Genomic DNA, 17,019 nt, shown 5'->3' with positions numbered 1-17,019 from the left:
AACCTTGCATCAGTTCACAGCAAAAGCGATTATGAACAGATTCAGAAACTGGTATTAACCCTATGTAGTCGCTGCCCGCCGCGCGGCATACAAGCATGTGACGCAATTATAAGGCTTCGTAATAACATTGACGCATACCGAGTTTTCATTTCAACTCTGTTGGACAGGACGCACTTCAAACTTTATAAAAGTGGTGTTTTTATATTGGTTTTGTGGTTATTTACTTCAAAATAAAGCCAGAAATAAGATTGATAATTTCCGCCTTATTTTGTGGGGTCTAAATGTACCACATTTCGAAACGACCAATGAAAATGTGTTGATGGTCTGTTGCTAGGTAGAACGGAGACACGCAGAGAGAGACGGGGGAGGAGGGGGGGGAGGACTTGGATATGGCAAGAGACTAGGGCGCAGCCATGCTGTGGATTTTACTAGGTTTTTTTTTTAGACTATAAGTGTGTTGTTAGAGTTCGTGGTGTGTGCAGTGTTGGTAGTAGTTTTGCTAGCTATCGCTACATGGCTTCATAGCGAGCGCTGACGCACTGACAAGAGAGACTGCGCCCAGGATGGCCATTTAGACCTCGTCTTCAAAGGGTTAAAGGCAACTGGTCTCAACACTGCAGCATGGATCGGAGGCTCCAATACACTGCAGGTATTGTTACCAGTACACTTTGGTTGTTAAGTATTTTGTGAAACATTGAATAAAACATGTCATCTGCTGTATCCAGTCAAGGGCTTTTAAGTGGAACGATGGAACCCCTATGACCTACACAAACTGATGTATTAAACAGCCTAATGGACTTGGCCATCGGTTCTGCATTCAGATGAACACTACATGTAAAAGAAAATTTCACACAATCTGTTTGTTTTTGTTGTTGTTGCTAAAAGGACTCATGGGTGAAAAGCTTATTTATCGTGCATGTTAACTTCTTAGTTGACCTATATTTACATTTACTGCACTGACAGGAGGTGATATTTTTGTGGTACAAAGTTTTATTTGATCAACTTTTCAAAAATATTTTATGACAAAGTGTAGGCTGCTTAGTGATTTTTCTGATGTGATGTTTGATTTGTTTTCTTGCTCCTAGTTGACAAGTGCTGGGATGACGTGAGCTGTCCTCTTAGGATGCCGTTTGTCTGCGTCAAGAAAAACTCGCCACCCAAAGGAGCTGCGGCTTCAAACAGATACAGTGGAGGATGACTGCTGTGGTGGAAAATTACTACAAGTTAACATCTGCTGATCATGTCATATTAAATGTTTGTTAACTCTCAGCAAATGAAGCTATTTGGGCAACATGTACACAGTTGAAAGTTGTTTCCCACAGCTGCATGAGAACCAGACTGTCTTACCCATTTGTTTTGAATTCCTTATCCTTGGTATAAAACTCATGTGTTGACTCTGCCTGGCAGAGCTTTTCATCCAGATCTGCTTCATGATTGATTGTCCTATGAGCTCTCCGAGTTGTGCACCATTCATAAAAAAACCTGATTGAGTGATTTTACCTGAACATCCATTTTCTGTGCACCCTTGTCCCTAGTGGGGTCAGGAGGGTTGCTGGTGCCTATCTCCAGCTATTTTACCTGAACAGTGCTTGGTAATCATTTTTCTCCACAACACTGCTCCATGTTTTATTTTTCCTGCAAAATAAAACACTAAATAAAGATTGTGATATGAGAAACTCTTCCTGTTTTTCATTTCACCTCCTTGTAGCTTGAAGTCATGCTATTTGAATCAAATGTTGCAACAACCTTTATTTCCTTGAATAAGTTGCTAAGTTGGGTGTTTTCTCTGAAATGTGTTGAGCACAAATTAGCTAAAATACAAAGCTTTTGGCCCATGTTGGCACGAACATCATCCAACCTCACATACTGAAAATCCCCCAAACTCAGGCAAGACATTCCAGACGAGGAATGGCCCAAGACGGTTTCAAGCCAGATGTTTTCTTTGGTATGATGGTGGAAAGAGTTTGTCCTGCAACTGAGCCCTCTTGTCCTGCGGGGACACATCCGGTGGGATTTATTCATAATAACAGGATTTCTGCTGTTTGGAGCTTGTGGATTCCTGGCTAATTGACGAATTTGTGACGGACTTGGCCGAACTAGCAAACACTCAGACTGTCGGTGTGGACAGAGACGCAAATTGGATGTGAGTCTTTCTGAGACTCTCAGACCTGCTGAGGACTCAAAAACTCATTAAGGGAATGGAATTGATCTTGGAGAAGTTGCTAGTTTCGGCTCAGTGGAACGACCAAACTAATTTGGATAATTGGGAACTGAGATGTATCGGAGAGACTTTAGGGAAGATTGAAATTCATAATCTATCCGACCTAAGACATTCTGTATCTGAATTGGCTTTCCCCGTGTGGCCTTGGAAGGGCAGCATATTTCCAATCTCCTTTAAGATATGTAAACATCACACTCCTTCCCACCTCACTCCCCGCCCCCGGCTCAGGATCAGTACATAACGAAATAATCACAGCGATGGAGGACACACACCAATGAGGTAGATATATAGAATTTTATTTCAAGCCTGGGCTTGAGTATAAACTACTGAGATTATTATTTTTGTTGGGTCATTCACTTGAACACTTTTTCTGATTTTTGTTGTTGTTTTTTAATAAAATTACAAACGTTTTGATAAGGAGTCAGAGGAGGACCTGCTGGTCTCAGCCTCTTGGTGTCGTTCAGTTAATCCCGAGATCGACTCAAAATCTTCCGCGATCGACGTATTGCAGCCCTGCTCTAGCAAAGCACAAACAGTTCAGAAACAATATGCGATGGGGAAAAAAGCTATTTATTAAGTGATTAATCTGTGTTAATAAAGCTTGCTCACAATCAGAGGTATACGTTGTCTCCTGTTTGATAAATGCACCTTTGTGATTGCTAAATACACTCCTCAGTGTTTTGGAAGAAATGTGAAGCTACATTTGCACTTTATTTATGTGGTAAAAAAAAAAAAAAATTAAGCACACTGACCAGTGGCAGGTTCAGAAATGATTGGCCTTTTGGAAAATCTCCCAAACCTTTTGTCTGATCTGCTCCTGATGCAGAGTCTCATANTCAGGATCAGTACATAACGAAATAATCACAGCGATGGAGGACACACACCAATGGGGTATATATATAGAATTTTATTTCAAGCCTGGGCTTGAGTATAAACTACTGAGATTATTATTTTTGTTGGGTCATTCATTTGAAGACTTTTTCTGATTTTTGTTGTTTTTTAATAAAGTTACGAACGTTTGAGTCAGAGGAGGACCTGCTGGTCTCAGCCTCCTGGAGTCGTTCAGTTAATCCCGAGATCGACTCAAAATCTTCCGCGATAGACGTATTGCAGCACTGCTCTAGCAAAGCACAAACAGTTCAGAAACAATATGAAATGGGAAAAAGCTATTTATTAACTGATTAAGCCGTGTTAATAAATAGCTTGTTCTTGAAATAATAGATTGTTTTTGAAAAACTAATCAGTCATGGCTGAGTGGTTGGCGCACTCACGGCTGCACAGCGAACTCATTGACTTTTTACATCAGAAACCTGCTCCTCTCTCTTGCAGGTACTGCATACCCCTGCTAAATCTTTTAGGGGTACTACTATTAGAAACCAGAGATACTTAAGTACTCACTATTTAGATACAGAGACCAGAAGCCCAGAGGAAACTTCTGGATCAACATTGTTAGACTATTTTTCAGACTCCTGTTCTCCCAACCCAGAAATGGAATTAGACCAGAGGAAACTTAGAAACCCTGAACAGTAGCATCTAGTTTACATACTTTAGATTAACATTAGATTCTCTTTCTTCTTTTGCTCTTTCCTTTGGTTTGTTATTTTGTTTGCGTTTCCTTTTAATTCATATAAAGCACTGTGAATTGCCTTTTTGCTGAAAATGTGCTATATAAATAAAATTACCTTACCTTATATTAGAATGGGAGAGTGGCAAAGGAAGAATTTATTTCATTCATTTGGCACGGTTTGCTTTCACATTGTGTTTTTGGCAAGCGTACTGTAATTTGTAAACAAGGCCACACCGGTGATGATCAATGCTTCCAATGGACAGAAATGAAGTGAGACAAAGCACTAAAACCTCCAGATGTCTGGAAATTACAATGCATTAGATGCTCACGATCAGAGCTATACGTTCTCTCCTGTTTGATAAATGCACCTTTGTGATTGCTAATTACACTCCTCAGTGTTTTGGAAGAAATGTGAAGCTATATTTGCACTTTATTTATGTGGTAAAAAAATTAAACATACTGACCAGTGGCAGGTTCAGAAATGATCGGCCTTTTGGAAAATCTCCCAAACCTTTTGTCTGATCTGCTCCTGATGCAGAGTCTCATACCTGAGCTGCTGAAGCTTGGAGCTCCTTCAGCCTGGTCATGTTGTCCTGGTTTCCTCTCTCACTAGTCTCTTTCTTCCACAGTCACTCAGTCTGAGGACGACCTGAGACGAGGCAAACGGCTGTTTACTGTGTTCAATATAAACAGTTTATCTGTTTATGCTTTCTAAATAGAAATGTTAAGGTAAAGATAACTGGATGATTTGAACTCTGAACTTTCACAAAGTGTAATTGAAAACAAAAACCACCACCCAGCCTTGAGAAACCGATTGCATAGACTTAGTCACAACTTTAAGTTCCTGTTGAACTAGATGTGAACTATCAGGTCATTTCTACCCATATAATTTCCTCATTTTGTGGATGTAACAAGACTAAAAGCTCTATAAATATCCAGTGATTCTGCAGTAAGGACTGAAGGTGCTGGCTGGATAAGAAGACGGATCATTCTGCATCAGGTTTGCTGATCAAATTTCTTATTGTCTTAGTGCCAATGTGAGTTTTTCTTAACATGTATGCTTTATTTTAACTTTTCTTCAGCTTGCAAATTTGCATCTTATCATCTGCACCATGAAGTTGTTGACTGTGTTCCTCCTGGTTTCCTCTGTGGTCGTTCAGGCCAGTGAGTATTAAATAAATTAACAAAGTACACACTGAGTCATATCTTGTCAATGTGGGCATTATGTTTTAGAATAAATGTATTGTTGCATCATTTTGATGTTATAATTTGTCACAAAATAAAGTTATTATCAAACTCATGCCACATAAGCCATTTAACCTGCGTTTGTTTTTCATCAGCACATTTTGGCTCGATCCAGACATCCATCACCTGTCCTTCTGGCTGGACTCCGATCAACAGTCGCTGCTTTCTCTATGTTCCCAATGACATGACTTGGGCGAATGCAGAGGTGATTTCCAACAACATTGTGCTCTTATTTCCTGCAGCTCTGCTTTATTTCACAGTGAGAAATAAAACAGACTTCATTTAGTTGTTGTGTGTTTATCTGTAGAAAAACTGTCTGTCCAAGGGGGCAAACCTTGCATCAGTTCACAACGCGGACGAGTACCATCAGGTTCAGAATCTGATAGCTGCAGCAGGTCACAGGTCCAAACTAGCATGGATTGGAGGCACTGATGGACAGCAGGTAGTTTTACCAGTACAATTTACTTCTGAAGTATTTTATAAAACATTGAATGAAATGTGTCATCTGCTGAACTTTGTCTTGCAGGAGAAGATTTGGTTTTGGAGCGATGGAAGCCCGATGATCTACACAAACTGGTGTTACCGACAGCCTGATAATGGATTAGGCACACAGCACTGCCTACAGATGAACTATACAAGTAAAGAAATATCACACAAGTCTGTTTCATAATCATAATAATTTTGGTAGTTGTATCCAACTTAAAACAAGACAAGTTTGGTCAGATTTACCTTATTCTGTGTATACAAATATCTAGTTCAACTGTACAATTCATCGGCCACCTCAGGATTTTCTTTATGTGACGTTTGACTGATATTTGATATTTGTTGTGTTGCTCCTAGATGAAAAGTGCTGGGATGACTGCTGGTGTCATTACCGTCGACCTTCTGTCTGCTCCAAGAAGGCCTGAAAAAAAGGTTCCCAAAGAGGCCTGATGTGTAAAACAGAACCAGTGGAGGATGAATGCTAGGAGTTTCTGTTTACCTGCCATTTTGCACCTTCATAGAAAACCCAAAAGATATTTCTGCTTCTTCACTTCATATCATTTCTGTCTTTAATGCAACCTAAAGAATGAAGCGACAAGCAAACAGCAGCTGGATTGTCTCTCTGTAATAAGATCAGACTGAATGAGTTATAATAAAAGATCATCTAAGCAAAACTTTCTTCTATTCTTTGGTCTAGCAAAAAATAAAACTTTGAGCAATCAAGACAAGACAATGTGTGGTTTATTCTGTCTTTGTGTTGTTCTGTTTTCCCAAATTATTTTTAACACTATTGTATGCTAGTTATTACAATATAAATATCACATTATAACAAGTTTTAGTCAAACCTGAGGTTCTTTCCTCATAAAAGCAAAGAAAAGTTACTTTCTATGATGTGGTGATGTATTTTCGTCTTTACTTTGTGCTGGGACTGCTCTCATCAAAGGTTTGAAGTTATTTCCTCAGGATTTCATATTAATGGAGTTATAAATGTACACTCTAAGAAATAATCCTGTAAATTTACAGTCAAATACTGGCAGCTATAGACGCCAGAAGTTTAATGTAAATGCACAGTAGCTGTACCGTAATTAATCCTGACAGTAGATTACAGTCAATGCAAGTACGGTATAGATACTGTGAAAGAACGGTAAACTTCTGGCGTCTATAGCCGCCAGTAGTTTACCGTTTTTTCGAAAGAACGGTAAAATACTGGCGTCTGCCCCAGCAGAACTAAAATACTACGATGGTCGACAGGTGCAAATGCGCAGCAAACACGAGAAAAACAAATATAACTAAGGCGCAAACAAAAAAAGATGCAAAAATATACATAAAAACAAGTGTTCCAGACCACTAGAGCTTTGTGTCTGAGTTCAGGGTCTGCATTTTTTCAAGCTTATTCTTTCGTGGGCTTGAGAAACGATCCGGTCTACGGAAGAGGGGTCCTGCGAAGGAAGAGAGCATTACAGAGAGAAGTTGTAGCCTTCAGCTAGCTGCCTAGCCTCCACCTCGGCATTATGTTGCTTAGCAGCCGTGACACAACATGATTTAAATGTTTGTAGGCGAGAATGTAGATGTATAAATCTCACATTTCTGCTCGGTTCATCAGTGCATCACCTAATTGCAATACTGCTCTGATGTTTTCGGAGATGTCTGCTCCCGCTGCATTAACACCCAGCTCCCCTCGCCTGCTGCCAGCTGGTCCAGCTGGCAGCAGGAGAACACCTGACTCATTTGGGCTTTCCCAAATGACAGTTAAACACAGATATTAAGTCAGGTAACATCTAGTTGTAATATTTTGGTTCACTAAAATATTTCATTTATTCCTGAGCAAATCGGTTTGACTGATTAAAGTTAAGCCTAAAAACATAATAGTTTGATTAAACTGTATTGTCTTACTGTACCTGAGATTTGGAGAGTGTTTGAAAAGGGATTCTTTGCTTACATTCCTTGTGTAAATGTACTATACGTGTTGGAACACTAAGAATCCGACTAAGAGTTTTTTAAATATGCAACAGGCTTTTTTTTTTTTTTTTTTACGAAAAGTTAAGAGTAATAGAGAAATAAGGAGAAAATACTTCGAGTCAGTTTTTTTTTCCTTCGCCACTATGTGATTCATGTTGTCACGGTTGCTAAGCAACAGAACGCCACAGTAGAGGCTAAGCAGCTAGCTGATAGCTACAGCTTCTCTCTTCCGGTCTTCGAGAACCCAAGGATGCAAAACCTGACTTCGGACACAGCTGTTCTTTGTTCGACTCCCCCTAGTGGTCTGGATCACTTCTGTTTTTGTTTGCATTTCTTTTTTGTTGCATGTGTTTTTTGCGTCTTTGCTGGGTGTTTGTACCTGTTGGCCACCATAGAATACAGTGGTGAAAGTAAATATAACTTCAAATAGTAGCCTTCCAGTATGTTTACAGTAAATTTAGTTTTACTACTGCATTCACTTTATTAGTAAGCTACTGCAAAGAAAACTGTAATGCTACTTTTTAAAGTACAGTCTTAGTTTTACGATAGGACATTAATACCTGACCCAGTGTAGGCTTCTTAGAAGTGCTACAATTGGTGAGGTTCTAAAATGCATAATCTGTATAATCAGAACTTCACATAACACAAAAGAGGATGTGATAAGCAACCTTCAGAACATAATTTTTATTTAAAGGCACCACTATGCCTCAAACCACATATATTTCCAGTATATTCAAACATTCAAAACGAATAACACAAAACCATTCCTCAGAGAACTGGTAAAAAAAAAAAAGGCCTTCAAAGTCCATATATAGTTTCACCAACACTGGAATAAAAAGTCCTGCAACTTTTCGATGCATCTCCAACAGACCAGGATCAGCTCCGAACGGACCTGCTAACCAGCCATTCATTTGATTCAGGTGTGTTAATTGGCGCAGGGAAGCATCTGAAAGTTGCAGGATAGCAGCTCTCAAGGACTGGACTTGAGCTCCCCTGTACTGAACAGTCGTACCGCGATATCCAAACAATTAAACTTACGTTAAGCATAAGTTGATACTCTTGCGCAAACAGAAAGTTAATGCATTCATAAAAAATAATCAAAACAAAAACATGATGGTCTTAACATGTAACTTACCTTTTTTTTCTTTAATTGATCTTTATTGAGATACAGAATACATAACAGTATAAAAGCAGCATATATTGTAGTATAATGTCCGCCAGGGAGTTACAAACATTGAGACAATACATCACCATCACATTACATAAATACATTAAAGAGAGAACATTAAAAATAGGACATAGAGACCAAAGTTTTAATAGCTTTGGGGAACTACCTTGTTATGATAAGATCCAGACAAGACGCCATACTACTGTCTCCAGGGCAAACACGTGACGTCACAGAGACGTTGCGATTGTGGGAGCAAGTCTTTATCAAACACCATCTCTTTAGGGAAACTGACAAACCCATCTTTGAATTTGACTAAACAAGTGTTTAATTAATATTATATTGTTAACATACAACACCAACACTGGTAATTAGGCCCGAGCAGCGAAGCGCTGCGAAGGCCTATTGTAATCTAACACTTTTAATTGTGCTCTGTAGATTTCGATTCATTTCCTAAAAGATTTATTATGGAAAGTATTTTTTTCTTTCCGTTTAATATTGTCTTTAAATGCCGGTTCTCTAAGATGCAAATACAAGTAAAATGTCTTGCCTAGGAAAAAAACTGTATTGAACAATTATTTTGTGGTAGTTTACTGCTAGTCGTCAGTCTTGATTGTGACAATAGAAGAAGACATCAAATTGACAATATCCTACCGTATTTTGGAATAACAGTATGTTACTGCTGGAATTCCGCCGTAAATTTACAGCCATTTCTAGGAGTGTAGAGAATTTATCTCACTGAAACTAATGAAAATTTAAAAATGGGGAAGGTTTCCTAGTTTGCTACTTTCTGTGCTGCAGTATCAACATTTAAAGTGCAGTTGTTACATGTTTCTTCTAAAATACATCTGAGTTTGTTGAGTCATTGAGTGGAATGCTTTAATTTAATTTTACACTGATCCGTGTAAGATGATATTTCCAGCTTTCGTCAACTGATCTGCTTCGGCTCCAACATTCAGGCTCAAGTTCAACACTTCTGCTTACTTTAGTTATCCCTCTGTCCCATTTGCTTGTAATAGTTTGTTCTGTGGCATCTGATGTCAGGCAGAGTTGAGAAGCAGGTGTTGATATTTTAATTGAAGAACTGTTCAGATGTGTTGTTTTCAAATGCAACAAAGGATAACAGAGGTTCATCTGATACCTTTAAGAGGCAATTAAATCAAACCATTACTAATGTGTAAAAAATAGAATACCAAAAGGTGCAACTCTGCCACCTGCTGACATCACATAGTAACTGCAGCGAAAAAATATATTTCAAGACTGAATTTTTTGTCATTTTAATGATTATGACAGAAAAAACCCCATAAAAAATTGGCAAATTAGGCAAACCATTGCAGGCTGTGGTTGGTTGGACCTGAGTACATTAACAGTAAAAATCAGACAGCAGTTCGTTTCATTACTTTGGCTGAATCATAATAAACTGCCTCGTTATGAATTGTAAATCAAAACTAGCTAAACTGGCTGCATTGCTTTTATAGACTTCAGTTTTTTGTTGCTGTTTTTGAAGGTAGCAAATATTTCAATCACATTTAGCTGTTTAACTCTTACTTTAATGAGATGAGTTTGAAACGGGAGGGGCTGAGCGTTACCACTAGCCAACAGCTGGTGTGGTGGAGAGAAGAGCAGATAGAAAATCAGAAATGTTTGCCTTTAAAACCATAATATTTTCCATAAAAAACCATGGTGCTTTGAACGTTTACCTTAAGTTAAAACACTTCAACTGCAGCCATCCTGGACATGGAAAAACCAGAAAATGCATTGTGGGACACCTTGCTGGTCAATCCTGTCACTTTACTTCAAATGACTTAAGTTTGTTTTGTTTTTAAGGATTTTTTTTGTCTTTGTTTTTCAGTGGTTTGACAGGAAAGTGAGATATGAGAGCGAAGAGAAAACTTGTGGCAAAGATCAACGGGTCGAGAGTCGAACCCGTCAGAGCTGGGTCGAGGACCAGGGCCGATCTGTACAGGCTCTATACACTGTACCACCGAACTCAGTCAATTTTTAAAACCTTTGTATCTAAAGAGGCCCTCAACTTATCGAACTCAAGTGCTTAACTACATAAAAAATACATTATTATCTCCTTTGATTGAAGTCAACATTGTAATGTAGCATTCACTGGACTTAGTTTTAGTGTTACCAAACCTTGACCAAAGTCTGAGGTCAGTCCTCTGACTGGCAGAATGAGCAAACACTTCGCCAAGAGCTGCTGGGTTTATCTGAAAAGTTACAACTCTCTAAAAATAAATCCTTATCATTTTGACCATTATCATATGATGGGGTTTGCACGTTTAGGCTTTTATTTTATTTATTTCCCCATCCTCATCTGAGGAAGTTAAACCGATTAAGGGGTCCAGGATTAGTTGAATATGTTGGGCTAAATATGTTGTAGTTTTCCTATTAACTAAAAAAAATTATGTTTGTGATACACCAAATTCATAATTACTTTGAAAATGTATATCTTCTGTTATACTTTTCCCCATGCAGGTCTATCTTTTTCAGCAGAAAAAGATAGTCATGGATGGATAGTCATCAGTCATGGACTGATGACGCATAGTGGTCCATTCTGTACTGTAATCTGTAGAGTAAACACAGGAAGGCTAACTTTATCACTTTCCGTTTGCGTTTGACTGGTGTAATTTTAGACAATGCCACACTGTGACACTATTGGCTGTAATTTAATAAAAAAAGAAAAGAAAGAAAAGAAAAAAAAATCAGGTGAATCTGGATAATTTCCCAAATGAAAGAAGAGCACAGAGCCAGACTGGAAAACAACTGCTGAAGGACTTAATCTGTGCCCTCAACATTTCTCCATAGAACCAGCAAAACTAAGGAAGGCTCTAAGAGGTGATCGTTACCTTAAAGAGCTAAAAATAAATGCCGTGCAGCTGCTGAGACAGGTAGAGCGAAAACCTCTATGAAATGCTAACAGAGCTATGCTGCCTTCTGACGCAGGAGAGAGCAAGGGGGAATCCACGGTTTCAAAAAAGTTACATACAGTAGCTTTAAACATATGATGCAGTGATAACAAAACCTTCATACGGACATATGGCTTTAATAACTTTAAATCACTGTATTTAGCTTTTCTTAGGTCGGCTCTAGGCATTTATCTAATTTATCTATTTCCAGACTCCAGTTTTGAAAATGGAATAAAGTCTATAAATATATATAAATGCTTAAATAAAGCATGTCTTGTCCATGTTCCCCACTGACAACTTGTAACAATTTTTCCAATTATTTTCCACAAATCACTTTGATCACTGCTCATTAAATAACAAGCAATCAGCAAATCAGTAGCCAGACCCCAGAGCATGGCAGAGCCAACAACTTTGTCCTCCAGGTAAGAGGCGTTTACTTTGGGACAAATTGGGACAAACCCTCTGGATTGATTGACAAGTGTCCTCATGTCAANATCATATGATGGGGTTTGCACGTTTAGGCTTTTACTTTATTACTTTTTGTTGTTTTAATCTGATTTTTGAATTGATATAATGTGTTAAAGCATTTTTGTCTGAAAACATTAGATAATGTTTTTATCTAAATGTTTTTATCTGAAACTGCTTGTCCTGGAGCAGGAAGAGGAACAGCTTGTCCTGCTCTCTCTCTCCCATCCTCACCTGAGGATGTTAAACTGATAAAGGATTCCAGGATTAGTTGAACATGTTGGCTTACAAATGTTGCAATTTTCCTATTAACTAAAAAAATTGCTGTTTGTGATACATCAAAACTTATAATTACTTTTAATATGTACAGCATATGCATATGATGCAATGATGACAAGACCTTCATACGGACATGTTGCTTTAATACTGTCAATCACTGTATTTAGCTTTTCTTAGGTTCGCTGTAGGTATTTATCCAGACTACTGTCTTGAAAATGGAATAAAGTCTATAAATATATAGAACATGCTTAAATAAAGCATGTCTTGTGCATGTTCCCCACTGACAACTTGTAACCATTTTTCCAATTATTTTCCATAAATCACTTTGATCACTGCTCATTTAATAACAAGCAATCAGCAAATCAGTAGCCAGACCCCAGAGCAAGGCAGAGCCAACAACTTTGTCCTCCAGGTAAGAGGTGTTTACTTTGGGACAAACCCACTGAATTGATTGACAAGTGTCCTCATGTCAACTTAACATTCAAAATGTGCAACAGAGGTGACAAAGCACCCAAATGGACCCCACACCTCAAAAATGAATCTGGTACTGCTGGTCATCACACTTTTAGTGAGTAATTTATGGTTAAAACAACACTGAAGTATCAACACTGTACTCTAACCCTGAAATCTTAACTCTGGAGACTTTGGTTAGCGTCCTGAGATGGCTGCTCATCAGTTTGTTTGGAACAGTGTGCTCTATCCAATTTCATCATTGAAATTGGATAGAAATTGCTACTTGTGAAAGTAGCAAAATTAAAAGATCTACAAATAGCCAGTGGTTCTGCGGTAAGGACTAAAGGTGCTGGCTGGCTAAGAAGGCAGATCATTCTCCATCAGGTTTGCTGATGAAATGTCTTTTTTGAACCATTGTTTGAATTTTCTTAACATGTATGCTTTGTTTTGTCTTTTCTTCAGCTTGCAAATCTGCATCGTGTCGTCATCTGCACCATGAAGTTGTTGGCTGTGTTCTTCCTCCTTTTCTCCATAATGGAGAAATGTTCACTGGCACATGGTGACGGTGAGTACTCATTAAATATAAATAAATCATAATGTGACAAACATACCAACTCCTGTTTAAAAGATCTAAAGCCCCAGATGATGGCTCTCCTGGTGACGGTCAGTGGATGTTTTTATTTCCTCTACATTAGTGCCCAAAACGTAAACTCTAAAATGTATCTTCTTGTCTAATATTTTATTGAAACATGATGTATTCTCCATATTATTTAGTAGGCTTATCTTAAAATGTCTCCACTGCACTCCACTTTCGGAGTACACACTGACTTATTTCTCATCAATGTGAGAGATATGTTTTCAAATAAATTTAACGTTACATCATTTTGATGTTGCCAACTGTCACAAATAAGAGGCTTGCTATTAGGGCTGTAGTGATACAATAATCTCACGATACAATACCCGATACTTACTCTGCTCACAAAACGATATATATTGCGATATTCATCAAACAATACAATTCAATACACTTTTGCAATTTTCTGAAAGATTTTAGAAGGACAGAGTGATTTTGGTGACTGTTATAGAGTTGGACTGAATTAGTGTAACTGAAAACTGATTAAAAACACCAACTGCACAATACTTGGCTCTGGTTGGACATGAACACACACGTAAAGTCGACAGCTGCACAAAATGAATCATAGAAGTGGTGAGAAAACATGTTTCTTTTAATTGAAATAGTACAAACTGTAAATAAAGTGCACCAAGTACCATGCTCTGAATAGTCTGATACCTTTTTAACCTTGACACTTAACATCTGAAGGAATCACTCTAAGCCTGATGACCTAATCACTCTCCCGGCGAAGCAAGCAGTGAGTGAACAAGGTGACAGTTGGATGTTACGATACTTGCGGATGAATATTGATTTTTTTTCTAGGAAAGAAAATATATCTCAAAATCGACATTATTACACAGCCCTACTTGCTATAAGGCCTTATTGCATTTGTTTGTCAGAACAAGTTAATTTGCTAAGGAGATCTGTTGAGTGTCCCACTGACTGGACTGCAATCAACGATCGCTGTTTCCGCTACATTGCCGATGTCAAGACTTGGGCTGCAGCTGAGGTGATTTCCAAAAACAATGTTCTCTTAATTTTTTTTTTTTTTTTTGCTGTCTTTTAATGTACAGTTCTTAATTAAAGTCCAGCTACTTCTTCAGCACATCATTATGTGTTTATCTGTAGAAACACTGTCTGTACTTGGGGGCAAACCTTGCATCAGTTCACAGCCAGGAGGATAACCATCATCTTCAAACTCTGATATTTACGGCAACTCGAAAGTCCAACAAAGCATGGATTGGAGGCTCTGATGGACAGGAGGTATAGCAACCAGTACACTTTGGTTGTTAAGTATTTTGTCAAACACTGAATGAAACGTGTCGTCTGCTGTATATTGTCTTCCAGACAAACATTTGGTTGTGGAGCGATGGAAGCCCTATGACCTACACAAACTGGTGTCCAGGACAGCCTAATAATGCATTTCGCCTTCAGCACTGCATTCAGATGAACTATTCAAGTAAAAGAGAATTTCACACAATCTGTTTTTTCCGTTGCTAGAAGGACTCATGGGTGAAAAACTTATGTATTGTGCATGTTAACTTTTTAGTTGACCTATATTTACACCATTGACAAGAGGTGATAGTTTTATTTCCAAAATATTTTATGACACAGTGTAGGCCGCTTAGTGGTTTTTATGATGTGATGTTTGATTTGTTTTATTGCTCCTAGAAAAAAAGTGCTGGGATGACGTGAAGTGTTCTACTTTGCTGCCTTCCATCTGCGTCAAGAAAAACTCGCCACCCAAAGGGGCTGAGGCTTAAAACAGATCCAGTGGAGGATGACTGCTCAGTGCTTCTTTTTTCCTGCCAAATAAAAAACTAAATAAAAATTGTGAAATGAGAAACTCTTAGTTTCACCTCCTTGTAGCTTGTAGCAGAGGTGGGGACTCGAGTCACATGACTTGGACTCGAGTCAAACTCGAGTCATTAAAATCAAGACTTGAGACTTGACTTGAAAAAATTCTCAAAGACTTGGACTTGACTTTGACTTTCACAACAGTGGTTTCTGGATGGTAATGAAGCACATTATTTTGTGTCTTGGTTCATGATTCTGGCAAGCTTGATTCACGTAACGTGTTTTTATCAATACTGAGATGTGAAATTAGCTGTAGATTTAACCCCACTTGGACTGAAAAAAAAAAAAAGACTCCAAATGACTTGAAATTCCAAGCTCCCATCTTGAAACTTGACTCAACTTTTGCCTGACTTGAGACTTGACTTGACCATCTTTACTTGAGCTTAAGCTGTGTGAATCTCAAGAATCAATAAACTTCGATAGCAATTTGACCATTCAAAGCACTTTACACTACAGCCATTTTTTGTCTCTCCTTTTTCCCCATTATTTTTAAATCCTGTTTTGAGACTTGCAAAACAGTGACTTGGTCCCAACCTCTGGCTTGTAGTCATGCTGTTTAAATCAAATGTTGCAGCAACTTTTATTTCCATTAATAAGTTGCTAAGTCAGGAGTTTTCTCTGTGAAACATGCTGAGCACAAATTAGCTAAAATACAAAGTTGTGGGGTTGAAATAAGGAAATGACCCAGTTAGAAATCATTTTGACTTTGGGAGGCGTTTCATCTGCATGTGTTCAGATCGTGGCCCACGCTGGAGGGAACATCATCCAACCTCACAGTTTGAAAATCCTCCAAACCCAGGCATGACATTCCAGCTAAGGAATGGCCCAAAGAAGGCGTCAAGCCAGAGTTACTGCCACCAAGTGACATAATGGCCACTAAACAGAGAGCGTAACTTTTCAGTGAGAGCAGTAAAATGAGGAGCTAGCTGTGGCTCTGCAGCACAACCAAAAGATCTTCCAGTAAGTAAATACTGGAGAAAAAGACATGTAACACATTTTACTTACTTTCACAATAGGAAGAAATTGTAAGAGCGGAAATATTATTTAAGGGAGTTGTTTTTCTGAAAGGACTTGGCTTCGCACTAGGTCAACCTGACCGACTCCTTCCTTCCATTTGCGTGCAAAACGCAAATAGAGCCAGAATTTACTGGAAAGGATGTCTGTTGTACGAGATAAAATCAACAATTTGAGATAAATTGTCCTATTCAGCAATTCTGAAATGGAGCAGATGTTGAGTTCGTGAGGTCCAAAATATTTTAAAGGCCGTCCAATACACACTCAGTATGAAGCGTGCCAGAATCTTTCTGCAAAACAACAGTAGCACGCCATTGGTTGAAATTTTCCAACACACAGTGATGAAGATGAGAAGGTATAAAAGAGGTCGATGTTAAGAGATTTTTTGTGACAAGACAATGACAATGAAGATTTTTGTACTAAACTGATGAAACTGTAATGAGGTATCCGTGGTAGTGAAATAAATCTCCGGCTTGTCTATGGCCTAGCAGCAAGAGCTACGTCTCTGTGCGTTATTTCTTTTACTTAGGTATTTAAGAGTATAGCCACCCTTCAATTCTTCAATAAAATCAGACCGCAGTCGCTGGTCAAAAATAAATATACTACATATGTAAAATTTTAGTATACTTGAGCAAACTAAGTCAGATTATTCATGAGTATACTTCATGTTCTCTTAGAATTAGTTAACTTAAAATCTGACATTTTGGAACAACTAATTTTGTGCTTAATGTACTTTAATAGTATTTAAATGTTATTAAAGCAAAATTTAAAGTTAGCATATTT

The 17,019-nt window shown here is 38.2% G+C and overlaps 2 protein-coding genes and 1 long non-coding RNA gene across 4 annotated transcripts in view; all 3 read left to right on the top strand.

Annotated features, from left to right (window-relative positions):
* The first annotated feature begins 591 nt into the window (after positions 1 to 591).
* LOC107835107 (uncharacterized) lies at positions 592 to 1,676 on the top strand. The gene is made up of 3 exons (XR_001660937.1): positions 592 to 649; positions 726 to 834; positions 1,086 to 1,676. It is a non-coding gene; the product is annotated as an uncharacterized LOC107835107 (long non-coding RNA).
* A 2,919-nt stretch (positions 1,677 to 4,595) lies between these two features.
* Positions 4,596 to 17,019, top strand: part of LOC103132377 (ladderlectin-like) — a 21,647-nt gene continuing 9,223 nt past the window's right edge. Inside the window, exons 1-6 of the mRNA XM_016667349.1 lie at positions 4,596 to 4,658; positions 13,076 to 13,136; positions 13,215 to 13,317; positions 14,265 to 14,374; positions 14,494 to 14,628; positions 14,713 to 14,824. Of these exons, the coding sequence (XP_016522835.1) occupies positions 13,248 to 13,317; positions 14,265 to 14,374; positions 14,494 to 14,628; positions 14,713 to 14,824 (427 nt within the window). The 5' untranslated portion in view covers positions 4,596 to 4,658; positions 13,076 to 13,136; positions 13,215 to 13,247. The remainder of the gene's footprint in view (positions 4,659 to 13,075; positions 13,137 to 13,214; positions 13,318 to 14,264; positions 14,375 to 14,493; positions 14,629 to 14,712; positions 14,825 to 17,019) is intronic.
* LOC103132376 (ladderlectin-like) lies at positions 4,600 to 6,194 on the top strand. 2 transcript variants are annotated; one of them, XM_007544177.2, is made up of 6 exons: positions 4,600 to 4,788; positions 4,871 to 4,952; positions 5,129 to 5,238; positions 5,341 to 5,475; positions 5,560 to 5,671; positions 5,874 to 6,194. In XM_007544177.2, the coding sequence occupies exons 2-6, from the start codon at positions 4,901 to 4,903 to the stop codon at positions 5,939 to 5,941; spliced, it is 477 nt and encodes a 158-aa protein (XP_007544239.1). In that variant the 5' UTR covers positions 4,600 to 4,788; positions 4,871 to 4,900; the 3' UTR covers positions 5,942 to 6,194. The 2 variants fall into 2 exon arrangements, with proteins under 2 accessions (XP_007544239.1, XP_016522836.1); XM_016667350.1 differs by lacking the exon at positions 4,600 to 4,788 and having other exon boundaries at positions 4,886 to 4,948; positions 5,149 to 5,238.

The sequence above is a fragment of the Poecilia formosa genome, unplaced genomic scaffold (genome assembly GCF_000485575.1).
Source record: "Poecilia formosa unplaced genomic scaffold, Poecilia_formosa-5.1.2 Scaffold1021, whole genome shotgun sequence".
NCBI lineage: Eukaryota > Metazoa > Chordata > Actinopteri > Cyprinodontiformes > Poeciliidae > Poecilia > Poecilia formosa.
The sequence above is the reverse complement of the archived record's forward strand: the minus strand, read 5'-3'. Positions and strand labels throughout refer to the sequence as shown.

Coding starts and splice junctions, on each gene's coding strand:
- LOC103132376 (XM_007544177.2), top strand. CDS start 4,901: ATGAAGTTGTTGACTGTGTTCCTCCTGGTTTCCTCTGTGGTCGTTCAG. Junction 4,953..5,128: donor CTCTGTGGTCGTTCAGGCCA/GTGAGTATTAAA, acceptor GTTTTTCATCAG/CACATTTTGGCTCGATCCAG. Junction 5,239..5,340: donor TGACTTGGGCGAATGCAGAG/GTGATTTCCAAC, acceptor GTTTATCTGTAG/AAAAACTGTCTGTCCAAGGG.